This window comes from Aptenodytes patagonicus, chromosome 5, assembly GCF_965638725.1.
Source record: "Aptenodytes patagonicus chromosome 5, bAptPat1.pri.cur, whole genome shotgun sequence".
NCBI lineage: Eukaryota > Metazoa > Chordata > Aves > Sphenisciformes > Spheniscidae > Aptenodytes > Aptenodytes patagonicus.
This window is the reverse complement of record NC_134953.1, coordinates 76,210,022-76,235,942: the sequence shown is the minus strand read 5'-3', so window position 1 is coordinate 76,235,942 and position 25,921 is coordinate 76,210,022. Positions and strand designations below refer to the sequence as shown.

Here is a 25,921-nt window from a genome sequence, read left to right as displayed (position 1 = left end):
GTCCTAAATTAAATGGTATGTGAACTTTGATGTTCAAGACTCCTATGTAACAAACTGAGGGAAAAAAGCACATCTTTTTAACATTAAAAAAAGAATGGGATAAAGGGCAGAAATACAAAACAGTGACTTAAGTCCTTAGGCAACAATTTCAGAAGTCTGTAAGTTAAACATGAGTTTCTGAAGACAGACTATTTGTAGCAGTAATGCACACAAAAATGACTCATGAAAGCACTTGATAGCATGAACCAGAAAGAGAAGAGACAAAATAAGTACCTCAATAAAAGACAAATTTATGTTTGCTGAACTTGAGAGGGGGAAAAGTTCAAGTAACAATTTATTTGCAGAAAAGTTGATTGTAGTTAATAATTTATTTATGAAGACTGTGCCAAAAATTTTTCATGCTCTATTGACTGTAGAAAATCACAGCATACTTACTATTCTTTAACATGAATACACAAACCTACAAAAACAAAAGCTGCTAAAATTAATTCAGGGTACACATCAGGTCTTTTGTGGCCTTTATTAGAAAACTAAGCTCAGGAAGTGTTTATGCAGTTTTATTCTTTTCAGTAAATGTAATTTAACTACGTATTTACATCAACAAAGAGTAGTTAGTGAGCACAAAAAACCCCTCACCTTGCGTGTTGTAAGCAGAATCAATAAAGACTAGTTTTCTTCTGCCCTATTTCTTTAGATTTCCCCATGCAATTTATAGTTCTACTCTGAGTCGCAGTTGCTCATTACTCCAAATCCCAGTGAATTACACATCCTCAGTGTTATACCCCTTTGCAATATCCTCAGTTCTTCTCTATTTATTCTCCCACCAATTCTGCAATACCCTTACCTCCATTTCACATCTACTATGGCTGCCTCACAACTTAAGTCAACCTCCTACCTTATCTTCTACCTTTGTGTTGCCAAAGCTTCAACTAAAAAAGAACCACAACAAAACAGCACTGGCAATGACTAGGCCACAGACGATTAGAAAATTGTCTGCCTTTCTGTAAGTGTGGGTTGCTGGTTTGGGTCTCTCTCATCCAAGCATCTATCTTCATTAATCTTGTTAGACTGTAATTTCTTTGGAACTACCTGAATCAGATTTCATGGAAGTTAGCCAAAAGGTTCAGAACTGACTGGAAGTACAACAGAACCTCAGGTTTTAAGAAACCAGACTTAGAACACTAGACGTCATGCTTTGGCAAGATATCTCTTGTAGGATCCTTGCAACTTCTGTTTATTAAGGGTGAAGTATTGCTGAACCAATTGTTTCCCATCCCTCCTTTCAGAAAATTTTATTAAAATTAATATATTGCAAATCTTAATCTTTATACCAGATAGAGTAATTGAATAATTACCTATAATGTCTGGAAATGCTAGATGAGGTAGTTTCTTTCATACTGGCAGCACCTGTGGATTCCACATCTGAGGTATTGGATGAATGTGCAGTTCCATCAGATTTCCTGATGTGCAAGATAACAGGGTTGCCATGTAATGAAAATAATCTTGTATTAAAAACTGAGCTAACATTTCAGAAGCAGATAAATGACACGGTATTACAGTATTTTACAGGGATTTTTTTTAAGATTTCTTTTTTTTAATTTACCCAACAGTGCAGGGTAATTCCAAGGCTGGGTTCTCTATCACTGGAACTGGTTCATTATCCTAAGGAAGAAGGGGAAAAAAAAAAAATTACTTCAAATTAAGTTTTAATTGCTGTATCAATTTTGTTTGAGGGTGAATGGGGGAACATCATGATTCAGATTAACTGGTTATGTTTTTCTTCAAAAGTGATAATCCAGTTAGAGGGAAAAGGAGGTGGGGGGGAAATATCCAAAACCTTACCAGAGGAGACGACTCTGGAGTTTTGTGAATCATTTTTCTTGTATAGGGACCAGGTGGACGACCTACTGATTTTTTTTTCCCCTTTCTTTCTATACCATTACTTAATTCCCTAGAAGAAAATTTATATTTTGTTCTGTATTATTGAAGATAATTTTCATTGAATACATGTTTTCCTTTGGCAATGAATATACGATTAGATGTCATTGCTAAAACATTGCGCTAAATGAGGTTATTCTGGTAAATCAAAATTGTCAGGTAAAGCTATATATTTTTGCCTCTAGCATAGCAAACAGATAGAAGATCTTTCTAGTGACATTACTGATTCCCTAACATTGAAGAGGAATGAACAAGTGTTAAATGTTGTTTATTCATATCATCACACTTGGTAAAACATGGCACATTTACTAATACAAGTTACAACTTCACGTCATACTTCCTATTTAGAATTCTAGTTAGATTATTGCATAAGAGCACCAAAAAGGCAAGAGATTTTGTTTCCCAAATGGTAGCAAAGTTGGAATATTTTCTATTGTTCTTACTGCTAAATTTGATGGGTTTTTTTTTTTTGAAGGATCCTAAATAGAAAGCTAATTAAATTCATTCAAAGACCTTGTTCTCACAAATAGTCCACCTTTACAGTTATTTAAAAAAAATACATTATACAATGAAAAGGCCTGTTTTGTAGGCACCAAAAATATACCTAAAGTAGCCCTGATTTACCACAACATTGCTAGAATGACTGGGTTACTTTACCTCACATCAGGGATTGGTTTAGATGACTTTCTGCCTTTAATTTTGAACTCATGCGAAGTTCCTTCTGGTTCTTTCTCAGCCTTTAAAGCAGCATTTGGTGGCACAGGAGGAACACGAATTCTCAAGCCAAACAAATGCTTCTTTTTCTTTATTTCTTTTCCAGACATAAACCTAGATGATTTTAAATTAATTGTTAAAATTCTGACCCCAGGGAAAGCAACTTTTAAAATCACAGTGTACATGCAAAACAAAACTATGCAAATCAGAATATTCATTCTAATGCTATTTTATTCCCTTCTTTCTCCTAACACAATCCTCACTCTCAAATACAGAATGTAAAGTGGATAGAGGATGAAAGTTAAAACAATTTTTTTCTCATGATCTGGGTTCCACACAAATAGTTATGCAATGTTATAGTTTGAGATAGAAACGGTATTTAAAATTTAAGTGTTATTTCCAGCCAAAGTGATTATCAGATAGTCTTCAGTCTCCTTTGCTCAGTCTGTAATCTACATCAGATTAAATAGGCAAACAACATTTAAAACAAAAAGTATCAGTAACTTACATGGTCTTGTAATCATTTAATGCCTCCAGTACATGCTCATATCTTTCAGATTTTGGTGTATCTGCCAGCTGTGAAGTATTAAGAAATCATTTAACTTGTTGAATTCTTTAGTAATAGAAAGATTCCAGTTACTTTGAGCTACTGTAACTACAGATTTAGATGTGAAGTACATTTATGAAGTATTAGGTGTGGAAACTACCTAACCCCAAAGGATATTAATCATTATCCCATATATTCTGTGATTTACATCCACAGAATTCATGCCAGGATCAAGCCCAGGCCAAAGAATTTGAGTTTCACTTGTAAGAAGTGCAAGAAAAATATCTCAAAGAATTTTACTATACTCAACATAATAGTAGCTTGCCCTCCCAAGACTGCTAACAAGAATTCTTCTGTGGCATTATGTACTCCCAAATTAATTGAGATTGCAAGCAGAAGGTAATTATATTGACACAAGAACTTAGTTATTTTATTGGTGATCATTTTAACCAAAATCCTGCCACAGGACCTAATTCCCATTTTTGCCAACATTACTCAACATGATATAAAAAAAAAGGAAGAGGCCCAGAAAAGTTATTAGAGCTTTAAAATAAAAAAAAAAGTAAATCCATTTTCATGCCCCATTTGCTAAGACCCAGTCTAACCACCCTTCTTGCACCAAAGCCTGAAGTAGCTAGTCCCTATCAAGCTACCAAAACATGGAATCTTCTCTCTGAAAAATTGCACTTATGAATTAGAGACATAAAGCAGAATAAGTATGGCGGTGACTATGAAGAAGTGGACACAACATTTATGTAATAGAATTTAAAATAAGATTATTTTTATATTTAGACAGCTATTTTTAAATTCCAGTTGCCATGCCAAAATGTTCCAGAACGTATATCCAATTGTCTCTGCAGTAAATTTATCTTTACAGAGTTGACAGTTTATAAGTTTCACTATTAGTATGAATACTACAGAGCAGACTGTACAACATTTGCAGCTCAAAAAAACCCCAAACCACCTTCAAATACTTTCTAAAGAATACAATTCTGACTAAACAGGATGGATAGAAATGCTCAAAGGATTAAATGTGCTAACAGCTAAATAAATGAGTAAATATACTCAAAACCCAACCTTTTAATACAATTTTGGGCAAGATTCATAGTCAGTCTACCTGCCTACCAAAGTTAAAGGACATATTCAACCAATTTTAGCCAAAGAAAGTCACAACTGTTTTTATACATCTTTACCATATGCATTCAGTACAATCCATTGCTATCCAGAGGTCTTGCAACTCCGCAGCACTTAACTATAGAAAACTGCCATATATTTATTGCATCCTAAATAATAACATGCTAACAATTACTGGCTTAGGAGGTCTGATAATTCCACCATTTACTCCTATCGCACCTATGGCTAAAAAAACCTTTTCCTCTTATTCAATTATGAGCAGCTAGAAAAAGTAAACCAAAGTGTCATTTTTAACAGCTAAGAATATTACAAAAATCATAAAATCATTATATTGTACATGTTATTCTTTCTGTAACTAATTTCTGTTTAATAAAGAAACCAGACTAACTAAAGTAATAAAATACATTTGCCTCATTTTTCAAGACACAATTTTTCCCAACTTAGCGAGAGACATTTAGAACCTTTTCAGAATAAAGTCTTGAAAATTTCCTCAACATAGCTTTTATGCATTTATTCAAAATCTACCCCTTCAAAAATGTAGTCTTCAGACTTAAAAGAAGTAGTTTCCTTGAAGGTGTAGAAATATTGATTAAGGAATTGAAAGTACCACTTAAAGAGGTTTTGGATCTCCCCTCTCCTTCCTCCCCCTTAGTTATGCGTTTTTCACATAGATTGAGCATGGATGGATTGAAAGCGGAAAGGAGGAAGAGCACAATAAGGACTGTAGCCTTTCAACTTCTTCAAAATGGCATGTGTGCTCCAAGTCAATGGCAGCTAGATAGCTCCACTCTCCTCATCCACACCACAGCCGCTCTGACCGGCCATTCTGATATGAAATTATGTTAAATCTAAAGAAAATTATATTATGTGAAGTAAACAAACATTAATTTCTTTTACATTTCCCTCAATACTAAGAAAAACAAAAGTAAAAATTAAACACCATTTACGTATTTGTTAAACTGCAGTAAGACAGCCAGAACATTTCATTCTATTGAAAAGATGGTGTGAGAATCACCATATTTGTGCAGCTTTTTTTTTTTTTACTTAAAGCTTAAGACTTGATATGACAGAATCATTGACTTGATATGACTTAGCTAAGAGATGCCATACATCCCAAAGTAAACAAGATGTCTATTCATAATAACACTAATCATCATTTTTAGTAATGCTGGAGTGTTTGCTTGTCTTTCTATTGACACTCATAGTCTAAACATACGTACGTTAAACTATTTTCCATTATTTATGGAAAGTAGTTACTCATTTAAACCAAGAACATACATTTGATTCTCAAATTATGTCTGCTAGTAAAAATGGATTAAGATGTATGAATTTACTGAAAAGAAGTATAAAAGTAGGATGTGCTCATGGTAAGAAAGTTTCAAACCAGTTATATGCCACCTGTACTAAAAAGCTTCAAAACCCTAAACAATTCTCATGCACGAAAGAAGCGCATACTCTACTAGCAGTATGCCAATTTGAATTTAGACATAAGTTTTGCATCCAACCTTACATGCAGAAACAAATATCTACACTGTTCCTCTCAGTTAAATATGAAGTCAGCCTGCTTGGAGAAATGGATTTCTTTTAACAGCTGGAAAAACAACTAGTATAGTAGTGAACTAAAACCAAGATGCCTTGACAAGTAGCAGAATCAGACTGGAAAAGGATCAAAACAATCTTTGGACCTGGACACAAACTGATCACCCCCAAGTTTAGAAGAGGGAGGAAAGAGGAAATGTTTGTGTACAATAATTCGTTATGTGTTACACCTTAGAGACTTTGAAGATGTCTTCATATGCAATACACTCTGTATTCAGTTCTACATTTAGATTTTCTCGTCTGTGCACATGAAAATATCAAAGAACTATGAAGCAATTATAAAATGAAAGAAAAGCAATATACATATATGCAACAGAATAAATAGTTGAGTATAAATAAAGTTGCCATGCAAATAATAAAATAATAGTTACATGGACCACTTGAGAAATTTTACAGCTCAGAAAAACATTATACCACTTTAAAAGTATTCTATTTCTGCAAGGAAATTAAAGATGGTCTCCTCATTATTTGGGATTATCAGATTTTAAGGTAATAAAGAATTTAACACCCAGAAATAAAACAGTTCATAAGTCACTAACTTTCAGGACATATGCATGCACTGTGAGGAAAAACAAGAAAGTATACCAATTACTTACCTCACCAGGATGCAATCTATCCCAGTTTTCATTAATGTAGGCCATGAGTTCAAGCTCCGAATCAAAGTATTTCTTCTTATGAATAACACTTAGGTTGTAAAGGCATAGATGTGCTATATCTACCCTAGAATTCAGAAATATTTGAATTAAAAAAAAGTCTTTTTCTTCCAATTGCTTTTCTTTGAAATAATTTATGAGAAAAGATATTAGCACGATATAGTTAGAGGAACACATAATACAACTTAAAACACTCGATCCAGAGAACATCATGAAGTCTCCTGTCATTTCTCTTCCTCAAGTGATTCCTTCTGCTTTGAATCTTACTTTCATCTCTGCCTCATCTCATTGTCATGATGTTCTTTTAAACTCCAAAACTGGTCTAAACCATGGGATATTTAACTAAGTCCTATCAATTCTGAATTCATGCAAGTATTTTGGTGAATTAACATTTAACAAGGTAATTTCCACCATATACTTGTTAGCACATATATACACTGAATTGGATGTAACTTCTAATACAGGTTAGTTCAAAGATTTCAAACTACAACTAACCATTAAGTTTCATCAAGGAAACTATTATAAAATGTGTCAAGATGTGTACTCTAGTACTCACTACATTTGGCTTATCTAATGGCAGGATCCTAAACCTGCAAAAAAGACTTTGTTCGGATATCTCAATCTTCACATATACAACAGGTGAGTAGTTGCTTGCTACTTCACTAAACAATCCCAGGAATAAATCCCAAGAGCATACAATTGCAATATATCTCTACATTTAAGAATAAACGTTGAAGGCAAAGTTGTCCCTGTTCATACAGGCAGTAAGAACAACTCGGGAAACAACTCAAGACAGCAAGTGGATTTCCTTTTTTGCAAGGAGAATCAAAATACCAAAAAGAAAAGAAAAGCATGTATTCAACTCACACACACACCCCTTTTTTTTTAATTCATACTTACCATCTCAAGGGTAAACGTTTGAGGTATTCTGGTCCAGAACTGCAAACTGAGCAAATGAACGTATAAAACCTAAAAATATATACATACGTGTATGTACATGTGTCTGGGTGGTGGGTGTCTGTATACACACACACACACTTTCTCAATGTTTTAACACTCTAGTTATGAAAAAATGAAAGTTAAGCAGGCTAGAAACCCAGCCATATGATATTTGAAAGCCCCTTTGCTCTCCAGCTTCCTTTATCAACTTCCACAATCTGTGCTGGTACCTACCGGGCCAGATACAAGGTACTTCTTCAATCTTACCCTGGTACCACTGTTTCATACTCCCTAAGAAAGTCCCTCAACCTATGACTGTATCAGTGAAGATGCTCTGTAATGTCCCCACTCCGTTTGCTCAAATGCAGAAACCTGTGCACCAGTGTAAGCATGCACTTAAAGGACCCATGCATTCCTGGGTCCTAACTCAGTTCCTTCATAGAAACATTCCAGCACAACCAACAGCTAAAAGAAAGTATAATAGATAATGAATGAGATACTCCTTGATTCCCTTCTCCAGCTTTCTCATCTGCTCCAACTGCTCCAAGCACCTCTTAAAAATGAAAGTGCAGACCAGCGCTCTTTTTCATTTCCTTTTGTCCCGACTCACCACACATGAATGGAGGATGTACAGAGTTCCCCTCAGTCTAACTATCCTTCCAGCTTTCTTCAGTTCCCTATACTGTTAGTACAGGGAACTACTACTGCACACACATACCCTGGCAACCTACGTTGAAGCATGGTGCCTGTTGCATACAAGAGATTAGTCACCTACACTGTGAACTTGAAAGCCCTTATCTAACTTAGAGGCCCACTAAAGTGGTCTGCTTTAAAGCTTCCAATCTCCCAGTAGCCAGGACCTATAGCATAATGGACTTCCACACAAAGTGAAGTCAGTAACAGTCTGAATTTAACTATCCATTGGTTACCTCTCCACCACCCCACCATCCTTCATTGAATTGAGATTAAGAACTGCATTTTCCTGGCACCTGATCACATGCTTTATTTTGTATAGTCTTCTACACAAAACTCACAACAGTATTTTCCCAAAATGGGGTATTACAGATGCTTTAATAAAAGCTCACATGTGAGATTCCCTCCACATTTTAAATAAAGACAACCATAAAGTACAGCTTAAGTTTCTTACCTGTCACCAAAAAGCATTGGCTTTTGGAGGCACTGCACGCAAGCCTCATGAAACCACTGCTTACATTTGCAGCACTGCAACATCTTTAGATACCAGCTTCACCAACAGAAAGAAAAACAAGATGTTAAAGAAGTTACTGAAAATTGTTTTTCATTACGTCTAAATTAAATAGCAAGGGATCTTCTGACCCAAACTGATTTTCACAGTTTTTAAAACAAACAGTCATCTGTAGGGATATTTCAGTAACACTGAGTTGCATAACGAATCTTTACTAGAAAAGAGTGACTAAGAATAATAAAAGATAGTCTAGTAAAAGGATGAATGAAGTTATTAAATGAAGAAAATAAAAATTTAATTTCCTCTGACAACCACCTTTTAATTCTCAACAGCAAGAATTCAGTAACTCCATATAAGCTCCTTCTCACATACCAGATTAGCTTCCTTGTTATTTTCCAAAGCACAGCACAGCCGCATTAAGTCACAAACATTTGTTCTGAGGATTCAACTACCTGAATCCTCAAAATGAACCTCATAGTTTACACTTCCCCACCCGCCTTTTTCCGCTTATCCCTTGAGAAAAGGAACCATGCAAAATTGAAGGCAATGTTTATCCAACTCTGCAAAGTTCTCAAACCAGAGCTCTGTCCTGTGAGTATAAACTCAAAAGCTTCGCTTCTTTGTGGAACTCTTGATTTGCCTTGACTTCAAGTCTTCAGTGCTATTTTATTCATTCATTCATCCATGCAGTCACCAGAGTATTTATCTCTACCTGCTTAAGAAGTCCTGTTCTTTCCTTTTTTGTAAGAAAGGACCAGCAGAGGACTCTAATGCCATAAGAGGAAAAAAAGTCTTTCCACCACCAATAACTGCAATCCAGGGTATGATGTTATGGTAGAATCAGACAGCTGTCTATTCCAACAAAATTTAATAAACTAATCTCTAGATATATTTATATTTGTGACTAATGACAGCTGAGTTAACATCAGAAAAACACTGCCTAGAATTGCCAGAAGATCAAACAACTCCATCCAATCTCAACACATTAACAGTAGCAATGCAAAATAATACATTCTTGCTTGTTGTAGAATGGACTGTTATGTGATGATCACATGACAAAATTAAAACAAAGCAAAAGATCTGATGGGAGAAGGAAAGCCATTAATAATGTATTTCCCACGAGACATTAAAAAACATATAAAATTCAAAATTCCACTTTGCATTGAGTTTAATACCTACGCACAACAGAAACTAACAAGTTCACAAGTAAAAGTCTACAGGATCAGGGCCAAAGTTTGCAGCTGCATTAGGAAGAAGAGTTCTTATGTATTATTTGTTTACTTACTCTCCAGGTCCTCCACAATAGCAGTAACACTGCTGGACATTGGTTTTATGACCTGCATCCCACTCAAGGTCTGTTGCATTATATGGTAATGTTTGTTTCATGACTTGCAGTGCTTTGGCATTTGGTCCTTTCTTAAGCGCACCACCCCTCTGGGCCAAAACAAATACATTAGTTTACAAAAACAGTAATGCATTTCTGAAACTTTCAAATCCTTTAACTTGAAAGTTATGAATATTTCTCTATAATCAAGTAGAATACTTTCACCTGTATTTATGTTTTAATACTAGCATATTTGTTTAAAAATAAATTGAAAGCCAAATGTCATCTATTTCAAAAATCAATTCCCAACATATAAAACTTCCATTCAGATCAAAGTTAACAAGAAATCACTGAAAAAAGAAAATGCTATTTATTTTTTTGTTTCAACTTCAAAAACAAAGTATGCATGCAATATGGGATGTATTAAGAAATGTTTTTCTGGAAACATACCTTTGTTGTTGTTGCAAAAACACACTGTCGACAGAGCCATTTATCATCTGAATCAATCACGCTTGAATCAATATTTGGTGTGTGACACAGCTGATGATAACCTGTATAAAAAATGATCAACCAAAGCGTTATTAAAATGGCAAAAGAAGCTTACACAGAATTAACTATATATAATTTTAATGCAGCTATAAGGCATTATCCATCATTAAGTGCCAAAAATCTGATCAAAAAGACTGGTACCACATTCGAAAGTCTTAAATTTTCTTAGTGGAAAAAATAAACTTTACTTACAGAACAGGGGTTAGTCACTTTAAGATGGATTATCATTATTCACTGAGCTCTTAATAGCCACTAAGGGCTATAAAATCTAAGATCAGCTGAGCAGTCAGTCATAGCCAGGCAAACATTCTCCTTCATAAAACAAATCAAAATGTCTTTTAAAGTGCAGTAAATAGAAAAAATCTTGTTACCTTGCCCACATTTATCACATATAACCATTTCATTCGGTGCTTCTGAATACTCTTCCTGACATATTGTACAGACCATTTCCCCACTTTCAGTGGCTCCTAGACAAAGATGAAAGTGTGATTTTTTTTTTTTTTTTCAGATTACATCTGCAGTTGGAATGGTTACCACGCACATGGCTTTTTTCATAATTTCAGTTACAGATCCATGCATTGTAGAAACATACTGTTACAGAGCCTAACTTCCTAACAAAAATAAAGTCAGACATTTTGTACAGACTGTACGTGTTACAAATATTTATATCACTTATCATAGGCTATTGGATATTTATAGACTATATATTGCCTATTTACTGTGCAGTCCATGGTTCCTTAATATCAACAATAAAAATTAAATAACTGAATAAAGAATGTAAGTGCAGGCTGAGAAATATGTATAAACAAATCCTATCTGGACAACTGATAGATACGTTTTGTATTTACAGTAGTTTGTACTTCTTTTCATGTAAATACATGCACAATTTGGTGCATATCTTTTTGACAGATCTGCCCAAGGTGCTTTAATATTAAACTCCAACACTCTTCTGAAATATGTTATTACTTCTTATAGATATCTGCAAGCATACAAAAGCACAGAGTAACAGTAGAAGAAAGAAAAAAGCTAGTTTGCAAACTGGAAGCAAAACTACATCTTGCTCCAATTATACCACGTCAACGCAAAAATCTGAACTAAAGTACAAGTTACTTAATCTACATGTTATCACACATGCACTAAAGTTTAATAGTTATGATAAATGAATCAAAGATCATAAACTAGTACTATACAGAAGCACAACAGCAGTATTTTAAAAGCTTCTCAGAAATAAAGCAGTTGATTTTTTTTGCTATTATGAATACAAAGCTTCTCCTATTAGCAGATAAAGTGTTTAGTTTAAACACCAAGAATCAGCAAGCGCCAGACCAGATTTCCATTGCCTTTATACGATGAGGAAATTGTAAGTGATTTTCGGAAGAAATTGTCACTGAAATTGTCATCTGTGCTTCGTTAGCGTTACATTATCAAGATACTAGTTACTCCCCAAATATCTGAAAAATCAAAGCTAATATACAATAGATGTCTCACTTGATAATTGCACATTTCTTTATATCACATGAATACTCCAAAATCTGTAATGGTTTCTTATGTACAACAGTTATGGTGTTACTTTTAACTGTGAAAACTCCATTCAAACCTAGGATTTTCCAGTCTTTGGTTTCTTTCCACGTCATGTTGTTTCAACTGAAAACAATAGGAGGACATAAACTCGGTGTAAATTAGGGCCTGGAGTTTTCTGTTAAGACAGAGTATTATACTCTATCCCCATCCAAATAAACTCAAGTGTGATTATTTTTAGAAGTGTTCTCCCCTCCCTGCACATAGTTATGTGAAAACAAAAAAACAAAACACAAAAGTAACTGCAATGATAAAGAGTTGTTTGAAAAGATTTTTTTTCTTTCTTTTCTTTTTTTTTTTTTTTTAATTTGCCTAATTCATGATCCTGGGTCACATTAAAATATATCACTCTTTAGGATACAAGAATATAATGTAATAATTTATTGTAACAGATATAGTAATCTAAACAAATAAAATACCAGACAATAACTACTTCACTGAAGTTCTTGCCTGTTTGTATGTCCTTCCAGAGAACCCAGGATTTGGAACTGTCTTCAAATATAATGAAGCAGTTCTGTTTCAGTTTGTTTATCTAAAAAACAAAAATACAGTGGAAGCCATGAGTAAAAGGACTAAACAGAAGAATTTATTTGATACTGAGACAGTAATACTGTAATATTTAACCAACATGTGATGCTGTAAGACTCCAGTGAAGTTAAATTGTTTACCTTTTTGATAGTTCCAAGATAAAACAAGCCATCTGACCATCTAGCTAGGACATCCTGACCTTCTTCAAATTTACACAGTGGCTTTTTGGCTTTCTGTCCATCACGTAACGACAGCTTGGTCAGAGATGCTGAGGTCTTATGGCTTCGACGTAGAGGAGACCGCTTATGGACCAGTGAATTACCCACCGCTGTAGAGTCTCTAAAGAAAAGAAAGCAAGAGAAAAGGTGAGCAGAATGAATTTAAAGTAAGAAACCATATACTTTAAATATTAATATGATTCACAGCTAGAACTCACTTAGCTAACTCCAGAACTTCAGGTAACTAAAAACCTGGTCATGTTTTCAGACTTTACACACCTTTAGTAGCAGTGCCTCTGCTACTATAAGAGTCTACAAAATTTGAAAGAGAAGTTTGTATAAAGAAAAGTTTTCTACGAAATCAACTAATGTAAATGAGAATGGGGAGACACAAACTTTCCAGCTCAGAGACTCTTCATAAAATCACCAGAAGCATCAAAGAATGCATCAAAAACATTCAATACAGGATTACTTATGCAAAACGTCAGTCACTCAAGTCACTGACAGTTTTCTAAAATTCTAAGGAAGCTAAAAAGGTCCTAAGCCATTTCTAACTACATTACCTTGGTAGGGAGAGTAACAGTCGACAATTAAACATGGTAATCAGCAGTTAGTTACTCAGAATTTAAAAAAAAAAAAAAAAAGGAAAGAAAAAACCACACACAACAAAAACATAGGGGGAGGAAAAAAGAAAGAAACCAGGTTGAGCACTATGCTAACTCAAGGTCTATACTAACTCAGGTACCTCCAACACAGCATCATGCTTTGCCACTAAGCATAACTATAGAGATTTCCAGCACAGGAAGAATTTCTACATGTTAAGTTTCTAATGTAAAATAAGTTTTCCTCTCTGTTAGAATCAGAGAGGAAAAGAATAAGGAAGGTTGCAAGAACTTTTGTTTTTCCTTTCTTCACACATGAAACTCAAAATTATAAGTTACTTGAATCAATAATCATTTTTTCCTCATACAATATTCCAAATATATATAAATATAGCCTATTTATATATAGAAGTATATGTAAGTGTGAATATGCTTTTATGTCAGACTAGCTATCAAACACTACACTCCAAGTAAAGGAATATAGAAAATTATACAATAGGACCAGATAATGCACAAGGAAGAATCTTCATAAGTAACAGGCAGCATTTGAGACTAAAGAGCAAAGTTTCATCTCGCTCAGGATAGCTTAGGTACATTATCAGCACCAGAAACATTTTAATTAATCACAAAGCACCAACAAAACCAGTAAATGAATCGGTGTCCTATATAGCTTGATGAGAATTACTATTCAGATGTTAGAGAAGTTACTCTAAAGTTTCAAAGAGAAGAGAATCCCTTCTCCCTAAGAAGTTTACTGTTTACACTCAATATGAAAATAAAACTAGAATTATAATGGCTTAAAACATCAAAAATATGCAAAAATGCAAAAGTTAATATTCTGGAGAGCAATCAACATTTTTTTTGTACTAAACAGTTTAAACCAAGAAAGTTAGACAGAAGAAAATTAGACAGCTGTTTTAAGCATATTTATAATCAGTGTAAGTCTAAACAATGACATGACAGTAAGAGCAGCCATAATGGGCCAGACAAGTGTTCCACCTAGCCCAATAACTCTGGCATCCTCATGCACAACTGGGTCACCAGTTTAAGTCCTGCCTGACCCCAAATACAAAACTATTCAGACAGGTGACCAGGGAAGACCAGAGGAACAGACAAAACAGAATAGCACTCCTCTCCCAAATATTCTCTAGGTCTTCTACAGGCTGTGGATCCAAAGATCTCAAGCACTAGTGTCTTTAGTTTTTTCAGTCCTTAATGGAATTTTCTTCTGCAAGTTTTCCTATATGTTTTGTTGACCCTGTAAAGCAGCACTTCTTTTGGCTTGTTTCACAGCTGGCACCTTGTCACTTCATTTGACACCCTTCATCACTGCATCAGAAAATTAAACTGTCATTTTCCATCTTCTCCCTTCACACCCCAGTAACGATGTTTAGACCCACCCAGCCATATTTCCCAGATAAAGAATCCTACCAATTCTGCTGCTTCTCAGGTGAAAGCTGTTTAGAGTCACCACTGCTTTTCCCCAGTTCTACTCTAACCTCTGATAACTGGGACAGGATGCATGCAGCATTTGAAATAAGTTTACAATAACAGGGTAATAGCATGGCAGGCCAGGCCATTTTTTATTCTTTGCTCTTTTCCAACTAATAACATTTGTAGCCTTTCCCCCCACCCCACTGCAATCAGGCATTGAGTTAAAAATTTCAAAGAATGGTTGGAAACTGCAGGTTCTCATTCTAACTGCTCCAGACTATTGTTTCTCTTCCCACTTCTTTTTGCACCAGATTTCATTTGCCACTTCATTATACAGCCACTCAGTAGCTTGAAGTCCTTCTACGCTTTCTACATTATTCTGAATAACCTCATACCCTTAGAATATTTTGTCATTTAAGCTTACCATCTTTTGCACATCACTCCAAGATTTTGCCCCTTATCTTGTACAGTAGCTTAAATTTTTGCAAGGGCCTCTGAAGCAGGGCCCCAACCCTTAACACTTGTTGAAACCACATTCTCCTCTCTCCTTTGTATCTGTACAACCATTTACATACCCAAGTACCAAACAGGCTCAGAAACAAATGTGTCTGAAGTCAGCCAGTCAAGAGAGGAAAAAGAGGTTTTACCTTCATTAGTTCCCCAGACCTTTCTGACTGCTTGCTTTGTGCTAAGTTGGATGTGTGTGCAATGTTCAAAGGCTAGGCAAGGCTTGATCAAAACAGCCTAGAAATAGTTGTGAAACTATGACCTGGTCTCAGCCAATAATTCTTTTCTTGAAAAGGACTCATCATTACAAAGTAAAGTATTTAGGTACTTCAAATTACATCTATGAAGTTGATTTAGCATATTAAACATGTCAATAAGTTGCCATCTGTAGTTCGAAGCACCTAGAGCAATTTCACTAGTGCACCTTGAAACAGTTTAACAAGTGTTTTGACAGGACTGCTCTCTTCTAGAGGTTCAAAGATTTTCTTTCCAGCTTTTTATCTGGTTTGATTTAAGAGACTAGAGAAAGCAGCTAAAAGGCAGGAATGTTGGCTCTTCTTTTCCAGTACTTGAAAAAAGGCGTGAAAGATCTTGTACAGAATAAACAAAAAGACACAATCTATTCATTTATTATACATAATCCAGTACAGATTTCCATTTAAAAAAAAACAACTATTTTTATGAGTTTTATATTAAAAAAATCTTCAAAAGCATGTGACATTCTTTTAAGTACAAAAGTTTGTCCCATAACTCCATTCAAATTATAACAAAAATGTGTTGTGCATCATTTTCTGGCACAAAGCACTTAAATGAGTCTATACATTGACTTACACAACTGCCTAAATTCACAATAGCTACTTCAGACACTGAAGGATCTTGACACACAATAAAGGTCTGAGCCAATAAAGCAGACACTTCTCCATTGTCCACGTTGCTCTCTTTGTGGGAGATAGCACTGCTGAAGTGATGACTAAACAGCTCATGAAGTAGCTCCTGCTGTGGCAGTTTATGGTTTATCTAACACATAGACTGAAAACAGGGTTAGTTATCACAATAGGCTGACACTTGGAGCTAGCTTAACAGTTGCTTTCCACATGGATTAGAAGTTCCTCTTCAGGGAAACATTCCCTCAATGTTTTTGATAGAGATTAAGTGGAAAGAGCTACTGTTTTAACAAGTTGACTTTAATTAGCAAGCCATAAGTTACTTAAAGTAGGTGTCTCTGAAGTGCCTTCTGGAAACACTGCACACAAGAAATTCAGTGCAGATCAGCATAAAAAAACCCTACATGCCTAAAATGTTAGTAACTTTCTTGTCTGTCTTGCCACGGCTCTCTCCACTATAGTGGAGTACCAAAAAGTCACACCAACCATTAAAATAAAGTTTCTGTCAGAAGTTAAGTAAAAACGCAAACTAAGGTTAACTTCTTGCTCACCAATTTTGAAATTAATTTAAAAGGTTCCACATTTACCAGAAACTTGCTTTCAAGTCTTCCCTAAAGTTAGCTCCATAGCACCTTCCTACCATACCATTTAAAGGTTAGTAATTTTGTTGGTAACTGTAAGTAACAATTTCCCCACCATCTTAAAAACTTCTCGTTGCAAAATATCCAACAGATGTCTTGTTTTTCAGAAAAACTTATCCAATATAAAAATCTGCTTTATCTCATTTAACTTGCACAACTAAGCTACACTGCATGTCATACAGCATGTCCAACCTACCTTAGCTTTACATCCTTTACTCAATACTGAATATGTTGTGGCTGTATTCTTATGCAAGCACTGAAAATGCAAAGAAAGTACTTACACACCTATACAGTCTTTCAGAAGTTAGTGGGGGAAGTCAGTAAAATGTGTCTGCATGTTGAAATATGTTTCAAAATAGAAGTGCACTTTCACCATTTCTTGAGTAGTTGATCTCGTGAAGTACTGAAAATGGTCATTGATTTTTCACCTCTGGGTCCAGATCACAACCATAGATATTCTCAAGCAAGACAGGCAGAAGACCTTCTATTCAGCTACTTAATGAATTAGTTTATAATATGCTGTAGCAGCAGGAGACAGCTGTCAATTCTTTGCCAACAGGAACGGCAAACTCCCTCTGAAGGTCTGTTACCTAAAGCAGTCTGATTTGTAAACCATGACAACTCACTATGAATAGCATTGTATTTATCAAAAATCTAAATTAGATTTCTGTTAGTTTTGACTTGTTTGTAACTCTTTCTAACCTCTTTATCAGAGGTTAGAAAATTTCAATGTTCGTTTGGTGCCTCTGACTCCTGTATCTCCACAGCAATCCTACAGAAGGAAAAAGCGGAAAAGTTAGGGAAAAAGATGTGAAGAGGCTGGAGGATTAAAAAGACTGAGCACTCTCCCTCTTGCTTCCAAGCGCCTTTTTCCTCAGCAGCACTGCCAGGTTAAGGTCATTCATACTCCTGTACTACTTCAGTTGTAGCAACTGCTGTGAAACAACTCCTGTTAAGAAAAACTCCCTTGACAGAGTCATTTTTTCAGCCGAGTTCTCTGATTTGTTTCACAGAATGGTTTGTCAGCACAACAGAACAAATGCAAACAAGCAACTTTGGGACACAAACTCCCTCAAACTGGCACTGCCAGACTGCATGACTGAACTACAGACAGTTTCATTGACAATCCATGCAATTTCAGGAAATTTCTTCCAGAAGGGCTGTGTGATTCACAAGTACCACAACAGTAACAGATAACTACCCTATGAGTACAGATAGTTTTTGGAAGCCAATTTAAAGATACTAATTTTAACAATTAAGTGCCCAAAGCATATTAAAAGAACATTTTAATCCACTGAGACAACTCATAAAAGTGGGACCTACAGATAGTTCATTTATTTGCAGTAAATACAAATCACACTAAAGGGAAGATGAGTTTAGAGACCCCAGCAGACTTAGCAGAAGGGAATTCAGACTAGAAATCACACACACAGAGCACCCTACTAAGATCCTGAACCTGAGTTGTCTATCTCAAAACCGGAAAATATGGTATCACACAGGAGAGGAAGATCTAGTAAAAGAACTTATGATAACTAGAGACAACCAGTTTAAGTTCTGAAAGTGTGATATTACTGCTGATTAATCGCAACTGTTGTGAAGTTACAGACAAACTACACTTTTATTAAGCTTTAAAGAAAACTGAACTATGAAGAAGGATTGTAAAATACCAGCAGCCTGTTCTGCTCTCCTTAAAGCAGGACAGTTAACACCTCACAGGGAATGGGGGGATGGAGGTCTAGCAAAGGCTCAGAACACACAAAACTGAAGGCAGTTTCACACATCCAGTACAGCAGCTTGCTCCCCTCCCACCAGCTCTGGATTGGCAAGCTGACTTTTCTCCATAAGCTTTCTATTCAGTTTTCTTTCCCTTAATATGGATTAATTTTCTGATATTTTAAACACATTAAAGCACCTCACAGAAAGGTCTGGTGACTAGACAAGCCACGTAAGCAGTAAGCGCTCACAGCCAGAAGGCAGCAGAAAAGGGAAATAAATCTTTTCTGAAAGCCACAATCTTAGCTGGTTTACCCAGCACCTCATAACCAAGCCCAAGCCATGCTTCCAACATAGCTGCTAACCTGTGACTGGGATCCAGTACATGTTAGCAGCCAGAGAGATGCTGGATCCCAGCCACGTTTCTTCCCATCTTCCTTGCATCTTCTCTGCCATTTATGAGATCTCATGCCAAACATTATCTGTTCACTGTGTCAACCACACCTCCCTCCCCCAAATAAAAAGATTCTGCTGAGCCAAGACAGACAGACTTAACAGGATACTTCCTCTGCCCCAAACCAGGCCAAAACTTAGGATCAGTCCGATTCAAAAAACAAAAAGTTCACTTTGCTTTTCGTAATGGCAACTTTCTTGCAACAGTCACTGTTCCAATTATACATGAACAGGCTATTATATTAGTAAACTGCCATTAGTTTATTTCAAGCAGAGGATCCAGTACAAATCTAGATTACAGTCTATCCTTTTACACTACTTCATGTAGCCAAATGAATATTGAGCTTCCAATGTGCCATGTCATAGAACATCTACAAGATATACTTTGAGCTCCTTATCTTTACACTATTTTGTATTCTGGTACAATCAAAAGCCTAAGCCACATCACCAACTGTACAGAAGAAGGATAAAGGGACTCTAACCTAGGCATCCCTCAGTCTAGAAAAGCAAAGAGTAATGGTTGGGGGATAAGAAATACATTCTCAAAGCTATTTTCAATTTTTACAGTTGTTGATAATAGAATAATTCAGGTTACAAGGGATCTCAGGAGTTCTCTAGTCCTGCTCAGTGTAGCATCAGCCATGAGGCCAGACCAGGTGGCTTTATCCAGTCAGCCCTTGAAAGCCTCCAGTGACGGAGGCCACACAACCACCCTGGGCCCCTGTTCCGCTGCTGAACTGTCCTCATGGAGGCGAGGGGGTAAACATTTCCCCCCCATACCCATTGGAATCTCTCCTATTTCAACATGTGTGTTACCTCTTGTCCTCCTGCCATGCACTACTGTGAAGAGACCATCTCATTAATCTTCTCATAGGAGCTGGAAGGCTGCCGTTAGGCCTCCCTGAAGCCTTTTATTCTCCAGGCTGAATGAGCCTGGTTCCCTCAGCCTCCTCTCACAGGATAAGTGTTCCAGTTCCCAACTGTCTTGGTGGCCTTCCATCAAAACTTCTCTAGTTTGAAGTCTTTCACAGAACATCTAACGAGTTCTGTGTAGAAGGAAATAATCGCTTCCCCTCAATCTTCTGGTTCTGTTGCTGTTAACATAGCCTGGGATACCACTTGCCTTTGCTCACAGGACACACTGCTGGCTCGTGTTCTGCTTTCTGTCTGCCAGACCCCCAGACAATCTTGCAAAGCTGACCCCCAGCCAGTCTTAGCCTGGGGTTCTTCCTTCAGATGCAGGACTTTTTTTTGTCTCTGTTGAATTTCATGAGGTTCCTGTCAGCCACTTTCTTCAGCCTTCCTGAAGTTGAGGTAAATGACATCCACTCCTCTCCCCTTGTCCACAAATCCTGCCATTTTTAACACAGAGGTGGTCAGGTTGGTCAGGCCATGATTTATCCTTGGTAAATATATGCCGACTGTTCCCAGTCACCACCTTTCCACATGCCCAGAAATGTCCTCCAGGAAGACTTACTCCATGACTTCCTAGAGAGAGACCAAAGTGAGGCTAACCAGCCTGTGGTTCCCTGGGTTGAACTTTTGGCCTGTTCTGAAGATAGGTGTAACATTTGCCATTCTCTAACCATTACAGATTACACCTGTTCTCCACAACCTATGATGGTAAAGAACCACCCCACGAGAACATCACACAGTTATCTTGGTGCTCTTGAAAGCAGCCTGTCTGGTCCCATGGGCCTGCATGACTCACATTCACATGGTTGTTTAAACATGTGCAGCAAGCCAATTCACAGGCCACTCAAGCAAGCAACGCTTAACAAATCCATCATGGATAGAAGTTACAGTATCATTTAAGGCAGAAAAACTTTGTCCTATCAATGATTTCAGGGCAACCACTCTATATAAGCTGCTCCTTGTCAGCAAGACAAGAAATTGTAACTTGTTTATTTCTCAGATCTACCCAGTCAACCATCATGATCATATGTGATTTTCATGCAATACATTACGATCCCAATAGGGTTGTTGTTGGTTTGGGTTTTTTAATCCTTTGAAAGAGCCTTACATTTTGGCTACGATTTTTGCTTTGAATTCTTCTGTCTGGTTAGACACTTTAAAGAACTCTCTAGTAATCATAGAACATCCTTTCATTAGTGTGTTTAAGTAGCTCTATGCTTTCAAAAGTATATCCATCACATTACCTGACAAAAGTAGTAAGTTTTGCTTCTAAAAAAAAAAAAGTGATATTAAGAACTAAGTGAGTCCCTGCAGCCCATTCAGCTGATTAGCAGTTAGGTCTATGAATCTGTTGCACATTAGAAAGAAGTTTAGCCAGAAGAATGTAGAAGGAAATAATCACTTCCCCTCACAGAACTCGTTAGATGGCACCTAGAATACTGTGTTTTCGTTCTCCCAGTGCAAGACAGACATCAAACTAGAGAAGTTTTGATGGAAGGCCACCAAGACAGTTGGGAACTGGAACACTTGTCCTGTGAGAGGAGGCTGAGGGAACCAGGCTCATTCAGCCTGGAGAATAAAAGGCTTCAGGGAGGCCTAACGGCAGCCTTCCAGCTCCTATGAGAAGATTAACAAGATGGAATTAGTCTCTTCACAGTAGTGCATGGCAGGAGGACGAGAGGTAACACACATGTTGAAATAGGAGAGATTCTGATGGGTATGGGGGGGAAATGTTTACCCCCTCACCTCCATGAAGACAGTTCAGCAACGGAACAGGGGCCCAGGGTGGTTGTGTGGCCTCCGTCACTGGAGGCTTTCAAGGGCTGACTGGATAAAGCCACCTGGTCCGGCCTCATGGCTGATGCTACACTGAGCAGGACTAGAGAACTCCCGAGATCCCTCCTAACCCAAGTCATCTTCTGACCCTGTGAAGTATGACTGTCCTTAGCAAGATTGATTCATACTATTAAAAAAGAGGTAGCCACCAGGATAAGTGCATTCTCATGTCCACACTACTGCAGTCATTTGTGATTTTGGTTTTACTTGCTCACATTCTCCCTCAAGAACGAATAAATAACTAGAATTGTTTTAATTCTATTTGATATGCAAAGTGAAAGTCTTAGTCTTTAAAAAGATCATTACAGAATAACATATTTCCCCTACATATTTACTATGTAGGGAAATATGGTAGGGCAGTCCTGTACTGTAAGAGCCATTTGTTTTAGGATTGATCATGTGTTTGTACACAAAGAGAAGCTGCAGAAGGTAGTATCAGGGAGAGAACAATGGTATCAGGTTGCAACACACCTTTTCAGATCAGATCTTCCCTTTAATTGTATACTTAGCACCTCCTTGAACACAGCAACTACCGTTTGGGTTTCTACAGTATCCAAATACAGGATGCTCAGCAACATACCTAAGGGAGTATAGTATGAGCATGCACCCTAGCAGTGAAAGAGAGAACAGACAACATGCTGACTTGCACTGGGGGGAGGGGGAGAAAGAAAAAGGATTTCAGAGGTGAAACCCCATGAAGATAAGTTTCCTTCTTTAAGGCTAGTCTACAAGAACAGCAACCTTCATAAGCACTCCACAGAAAGAAATTAAAAATAAATCCATCTAAAACAGAGTATTATTATCCTCCAAGATACTTAGTGAATGAAATATGGCCAGACTCATCAGGGATGCTCTCATCCTCTCAAAGAAAATTAAGCCTCTTGATTTCACTCCTCCATAGAGATTCCACCTTCTAGGAAGAGACCATCAGCTTGAAGTCTCGATTGTTCAAAGCATAAATTCAACTAGTTTCAGTGCTTTCAGTAATGGGTATCACCCTGCCCAAGGACCCTCCAGCAATACCTGTGGTTTTATAATTCTTCTTCTAGTGTGTTTTACTCAAAGACACACTTCCCCTCCATTTCCTGCAAGGAAGGCCTGTAAAGAAGGCAAAAGCAACTCTGCGGAAAGCTCAGAGGTCAATCACACAAAAAGTACTGTCAATTCACAAACTAAGAGAAGATTCGTATTGGCTTTAGTCACACATATTTCTTCCCTCCACAAGCTTTCTCCTCCACAACTAGCATGAGGAGCACAAAATACGCTTTAAAACAATTTTAGGTTCCTCTAGTACCATATTCATTCACATCTATCTCCAGTGAATACAGAAGGCCACTCTCTACTGGGAAGTGAACTGCAACTTATTTGTTACAGCTGCTCTTCTCATACTCTTTACCTGATCTCCTAATGCAGGGAAGGACAAACATAACCACATCCGAGGCCAGCCTTGGTACTAACTACCGGTGCATGTGTCTTTCACCTATTTAAAAAAACATATATACCTCAACAACTGGTAACTAGCCATATTAAGCCAGCTTTCAAGAAGCAACCTACATATGATTTAAAATTCCTCCCAGAGTAGAAAAGACAAGTTGTTGAGAAGCCACACATCTATATTTGACAAAATAAGTGTTAACTATGGAAAACATTACTACATTATACTCTCAGTATAGATCCACACTTCACCAGCTTGTAGCTCCTTGCAAAGATCCTTCTCGCTTTCACTACTTTATTACACACCTTCTTTCATATTTTCAATCTTTGTTTTCCCTTATTCTCCTTCCACTAAAATGCTACGAACCTATTAACCTGTATTCTAATACTACAGGAACTAAGATTTCTTTCTTCTTTTAACCTCAAATGCTTTCAAATTAATTGTAATTTGAGCTCTCAAAAAAGGGACAAACATTAACTTGTTAACTTTTACTAACCAACATTTATAGACAAAAAAAAAAAAACAGGGAAACTGTTTTCTTATTATCCCATGCTTTTGACAGTTTAGGTATGAAGCATTGATCACTTTCCCTTACACTAAGTTAGGAGAAAATCACACTATTATCCATTACTATGTTTGGCCTTTTAAAGTCATGAGCGAGGCCTAATTATCAGAAATTCAAGAAACAAGCATAATGCTACACTGCTTTCCTGGCAGGCCCTTTCACTTAATTGCGCAGGCCCTCTCCTTTAAATAGCACCGAGATACTCCACGGGTGGATGATAACCCCTAGTATTTCAACACTAATATCAGCGTCCGGAGCATCCAACACAGTACCATATTGTTCTCTTCGACTAACAAAAGTATCAACCCATTCTTCCTACAGAATGAAAATACCAAAGAAAAGAAAATGCGTTACTGCACATCCTTTCAGCCAGCAACAGTTACCATATTTTAGTGGACTAAAAACGTAAGCTTCTAAGCACATTGTCTAGCCTGACAGAGACTAGGAGGTGAGGCGTTGCAAACAAAAAAAGAAACCAAAAACAAAGTTACCAGCGACCACCACCACCTCTTTTGTGCTGCTCTCTTCGCACTCGAGCAAATGCACCCTACTCGGACAATATCCTTAAACGAGAAGGTAAAAATACAGCTGGCGCGAGCCTGATCGCAACCTCACCGCTGCAGCACCTCCACGGACCCCGTTAGATGGTCTGCCTCCCTTCCCTTTGTTTTGGTCACTGAAGAGCACCACTGACCCCTTACTTGCTTGCCAGCGTCCGCTTCGGAAGGAGCTTCCTCCCCCTCCCCCAAAGGCCTCCGGGGCCCCCCGCGCCGGAGCGGGGCCCCTCGCACCCCCTCCCCGACGGGCGGCGCGGCCGCCGCGGGGGGGTGGGATGCGGCACCGGCGGCCCAAGCTGCGGGGCGCGCCCGCCCCCCCTCCCCGCGCTGCCCCCCACCCCCCACCCGCGCGGGGCCCGGCCGCCCCTCCCTCCGCCCCCCTGCCGCCTCCGCCGCCGCGGCCCGCCCCCCCACCCCTCACCTCATTCGGTCTCTCCAGTGGTGCCAACCGCCTCATACAGGGAAATCGGCGAGCTCAGGAGCCTCCCCCCGGCGCCCCGGTGCGGCCGGGCCCTCGGTGCGCAGCGGGACCCCCCCGAGCGCGGACCCCGCGGCGCAGCGAAGGAAAGGCGGCGGGGGAGGGGTCAGACCCGCTTCACAGACAGCCCGGCTCCACCGTAGCCCCTCGCCATTTTTGTTTCCCGCGGAGGAGAAGCTGGTGCATTCTGGGAGCACAAAGGGCCTCGGCCCCGCCCCGGCGGGCCCCGCCTGCGCCGACAGGCAGCTCCTGGGCCAGGGGGCGGGGAGGAAGAGCGCCGCGGCGGAAGGACACAGGTGAAGCCGAATCTTTGCCGCTGGTGAACAAAGAGGGACTACTTTGGGCGTGCTTGCCGAAGGAGAGATCCCTGCCCGCTGCCCGGGACTCGTTGCGGCAGGGCAGAGGGGTGCGCGCTGCCCCGCCAGCCGCCGCCTATTGTTCCCCGCCGCACCTGCAGAAAGGCGGCCCGGCCCCGGGCAGCGCCGCCCGCCCCGTCGTGCCCGGCGGTCCCCCGCCCGGGCTCGGAGCCGCGGCGGAGCTCCCCGCATCGGTGGGGGTCGGCCCTGGCATCTAGAATGATCCAGGGAGGGCAGGAGGGGAGCCCGGCTTCGTGGCCGGCGAGGCGAGGCGAGGCGAGGCCTGGCCCACGCCGGCCCAGGTACCGGAGGCTGGTGTGGCCGGTTCCAAGGGCACGGGGCAGCAGGCTGAAGAGAGTGCTCCTCTGCAGTGACAGTCATCGGGATACTGCCATTTTAGGAGACGAGCTAAACCTCTTGTTTCTGCTTTTAGCGGTAGCTGTGTTAGCTAAGCGAAAATAGGCTTTTCACTTTTTGCCGTTGAGAACAGCTTGGCTTTGTGAACAGTTTCTTAGACTGTAGTATTGAACCAGTCTCCGTTGTCCCCGCGATGAAACGCAGCAATTGCCCAATACGGTGGTGACAGGCGTTACAAAGCTTGCCCTAACCCCGCAAGGGCA

At 38.6% G+C, this 25,921-nt stretch overlaps 1 protein-coding gene across 3 annotated transcripts in view; it reads right to left on the bottom strand.

Moving 5' to 3' along the window:
* Positions 1 to 25,069, bottom strand: part of MTF2 (metal response element binding transcription factor 2) — a 28,114-nt gene extending 3,045 nt beyond the window's left edge. The window contains exons 1-14 of one of the 3 annotated variants that reach the window (XM_076337745.1): positions 24,889 to 25,069; positions 12,848 to 13,046; positions 12,630 to 12,711; positions 10,973 to 11,068; positions 10,503 to 10,603; positions 10,014 to 10,162; positions 8,672 to 8,767; positions 7,486 to 7,554; positions 6,529 to 6,652; positions 3,161 to 3,228; positions 2,596 to 2,766; positions 1,843 to 1,951; positions 1,604 to 1,662; positions 1,356 to 1,460 (exon numbers count right to left, since the gene is read on the bottom strand). In XM_076337745.1, coding sequence (XP_076193860.1) covers positions 1,356 to 1,460; positions 1,604 to 1,662; positions 1,843 to 1,951; positions 2,596 to 2,766; positions 3,161 to 3,228; positions 6,529 to 6,652; positions 7,486 to 7,554; positions 8,672 to 8,767; positions 10,014 to 10,162; positions 10,503 to 10,603; positions 10,973 to 11,068; positions 12,630 to 12,711; positions 12,848 to 13,046; positions 24,889 to 24,893 — 1,433 coding nt within the window. In that variant the 5' untranslated portion in view covers positions 24,894 to 25,069. Of the gene's footprint in view, positions 1 to 1,355; positions 1,461 to 1,603; positions 1,663 to 1,842; positions 1,952 to 2,595; positions 2,767 to 3,160; positions 3,229 to 6,528; positions 6,653 to 7,485; positions 7,555 to 8,671; positions 8,768 to 10,013; positions 10,163 to 10,502; positions 10,604 to 10,972; positions 11,069 to 12,198; positions 12,324 to 12,629; positions 12,712 to 12,847; positions 13,047 to 24,888 lie in introns of those variants that run through there. The other 2 variants (XM_076337746.1, XM_076337747.1) reach the window with 2 other exon arrangements.
* Positions 25,070 to 25,921: the final 852 nt, after the last annotated feature.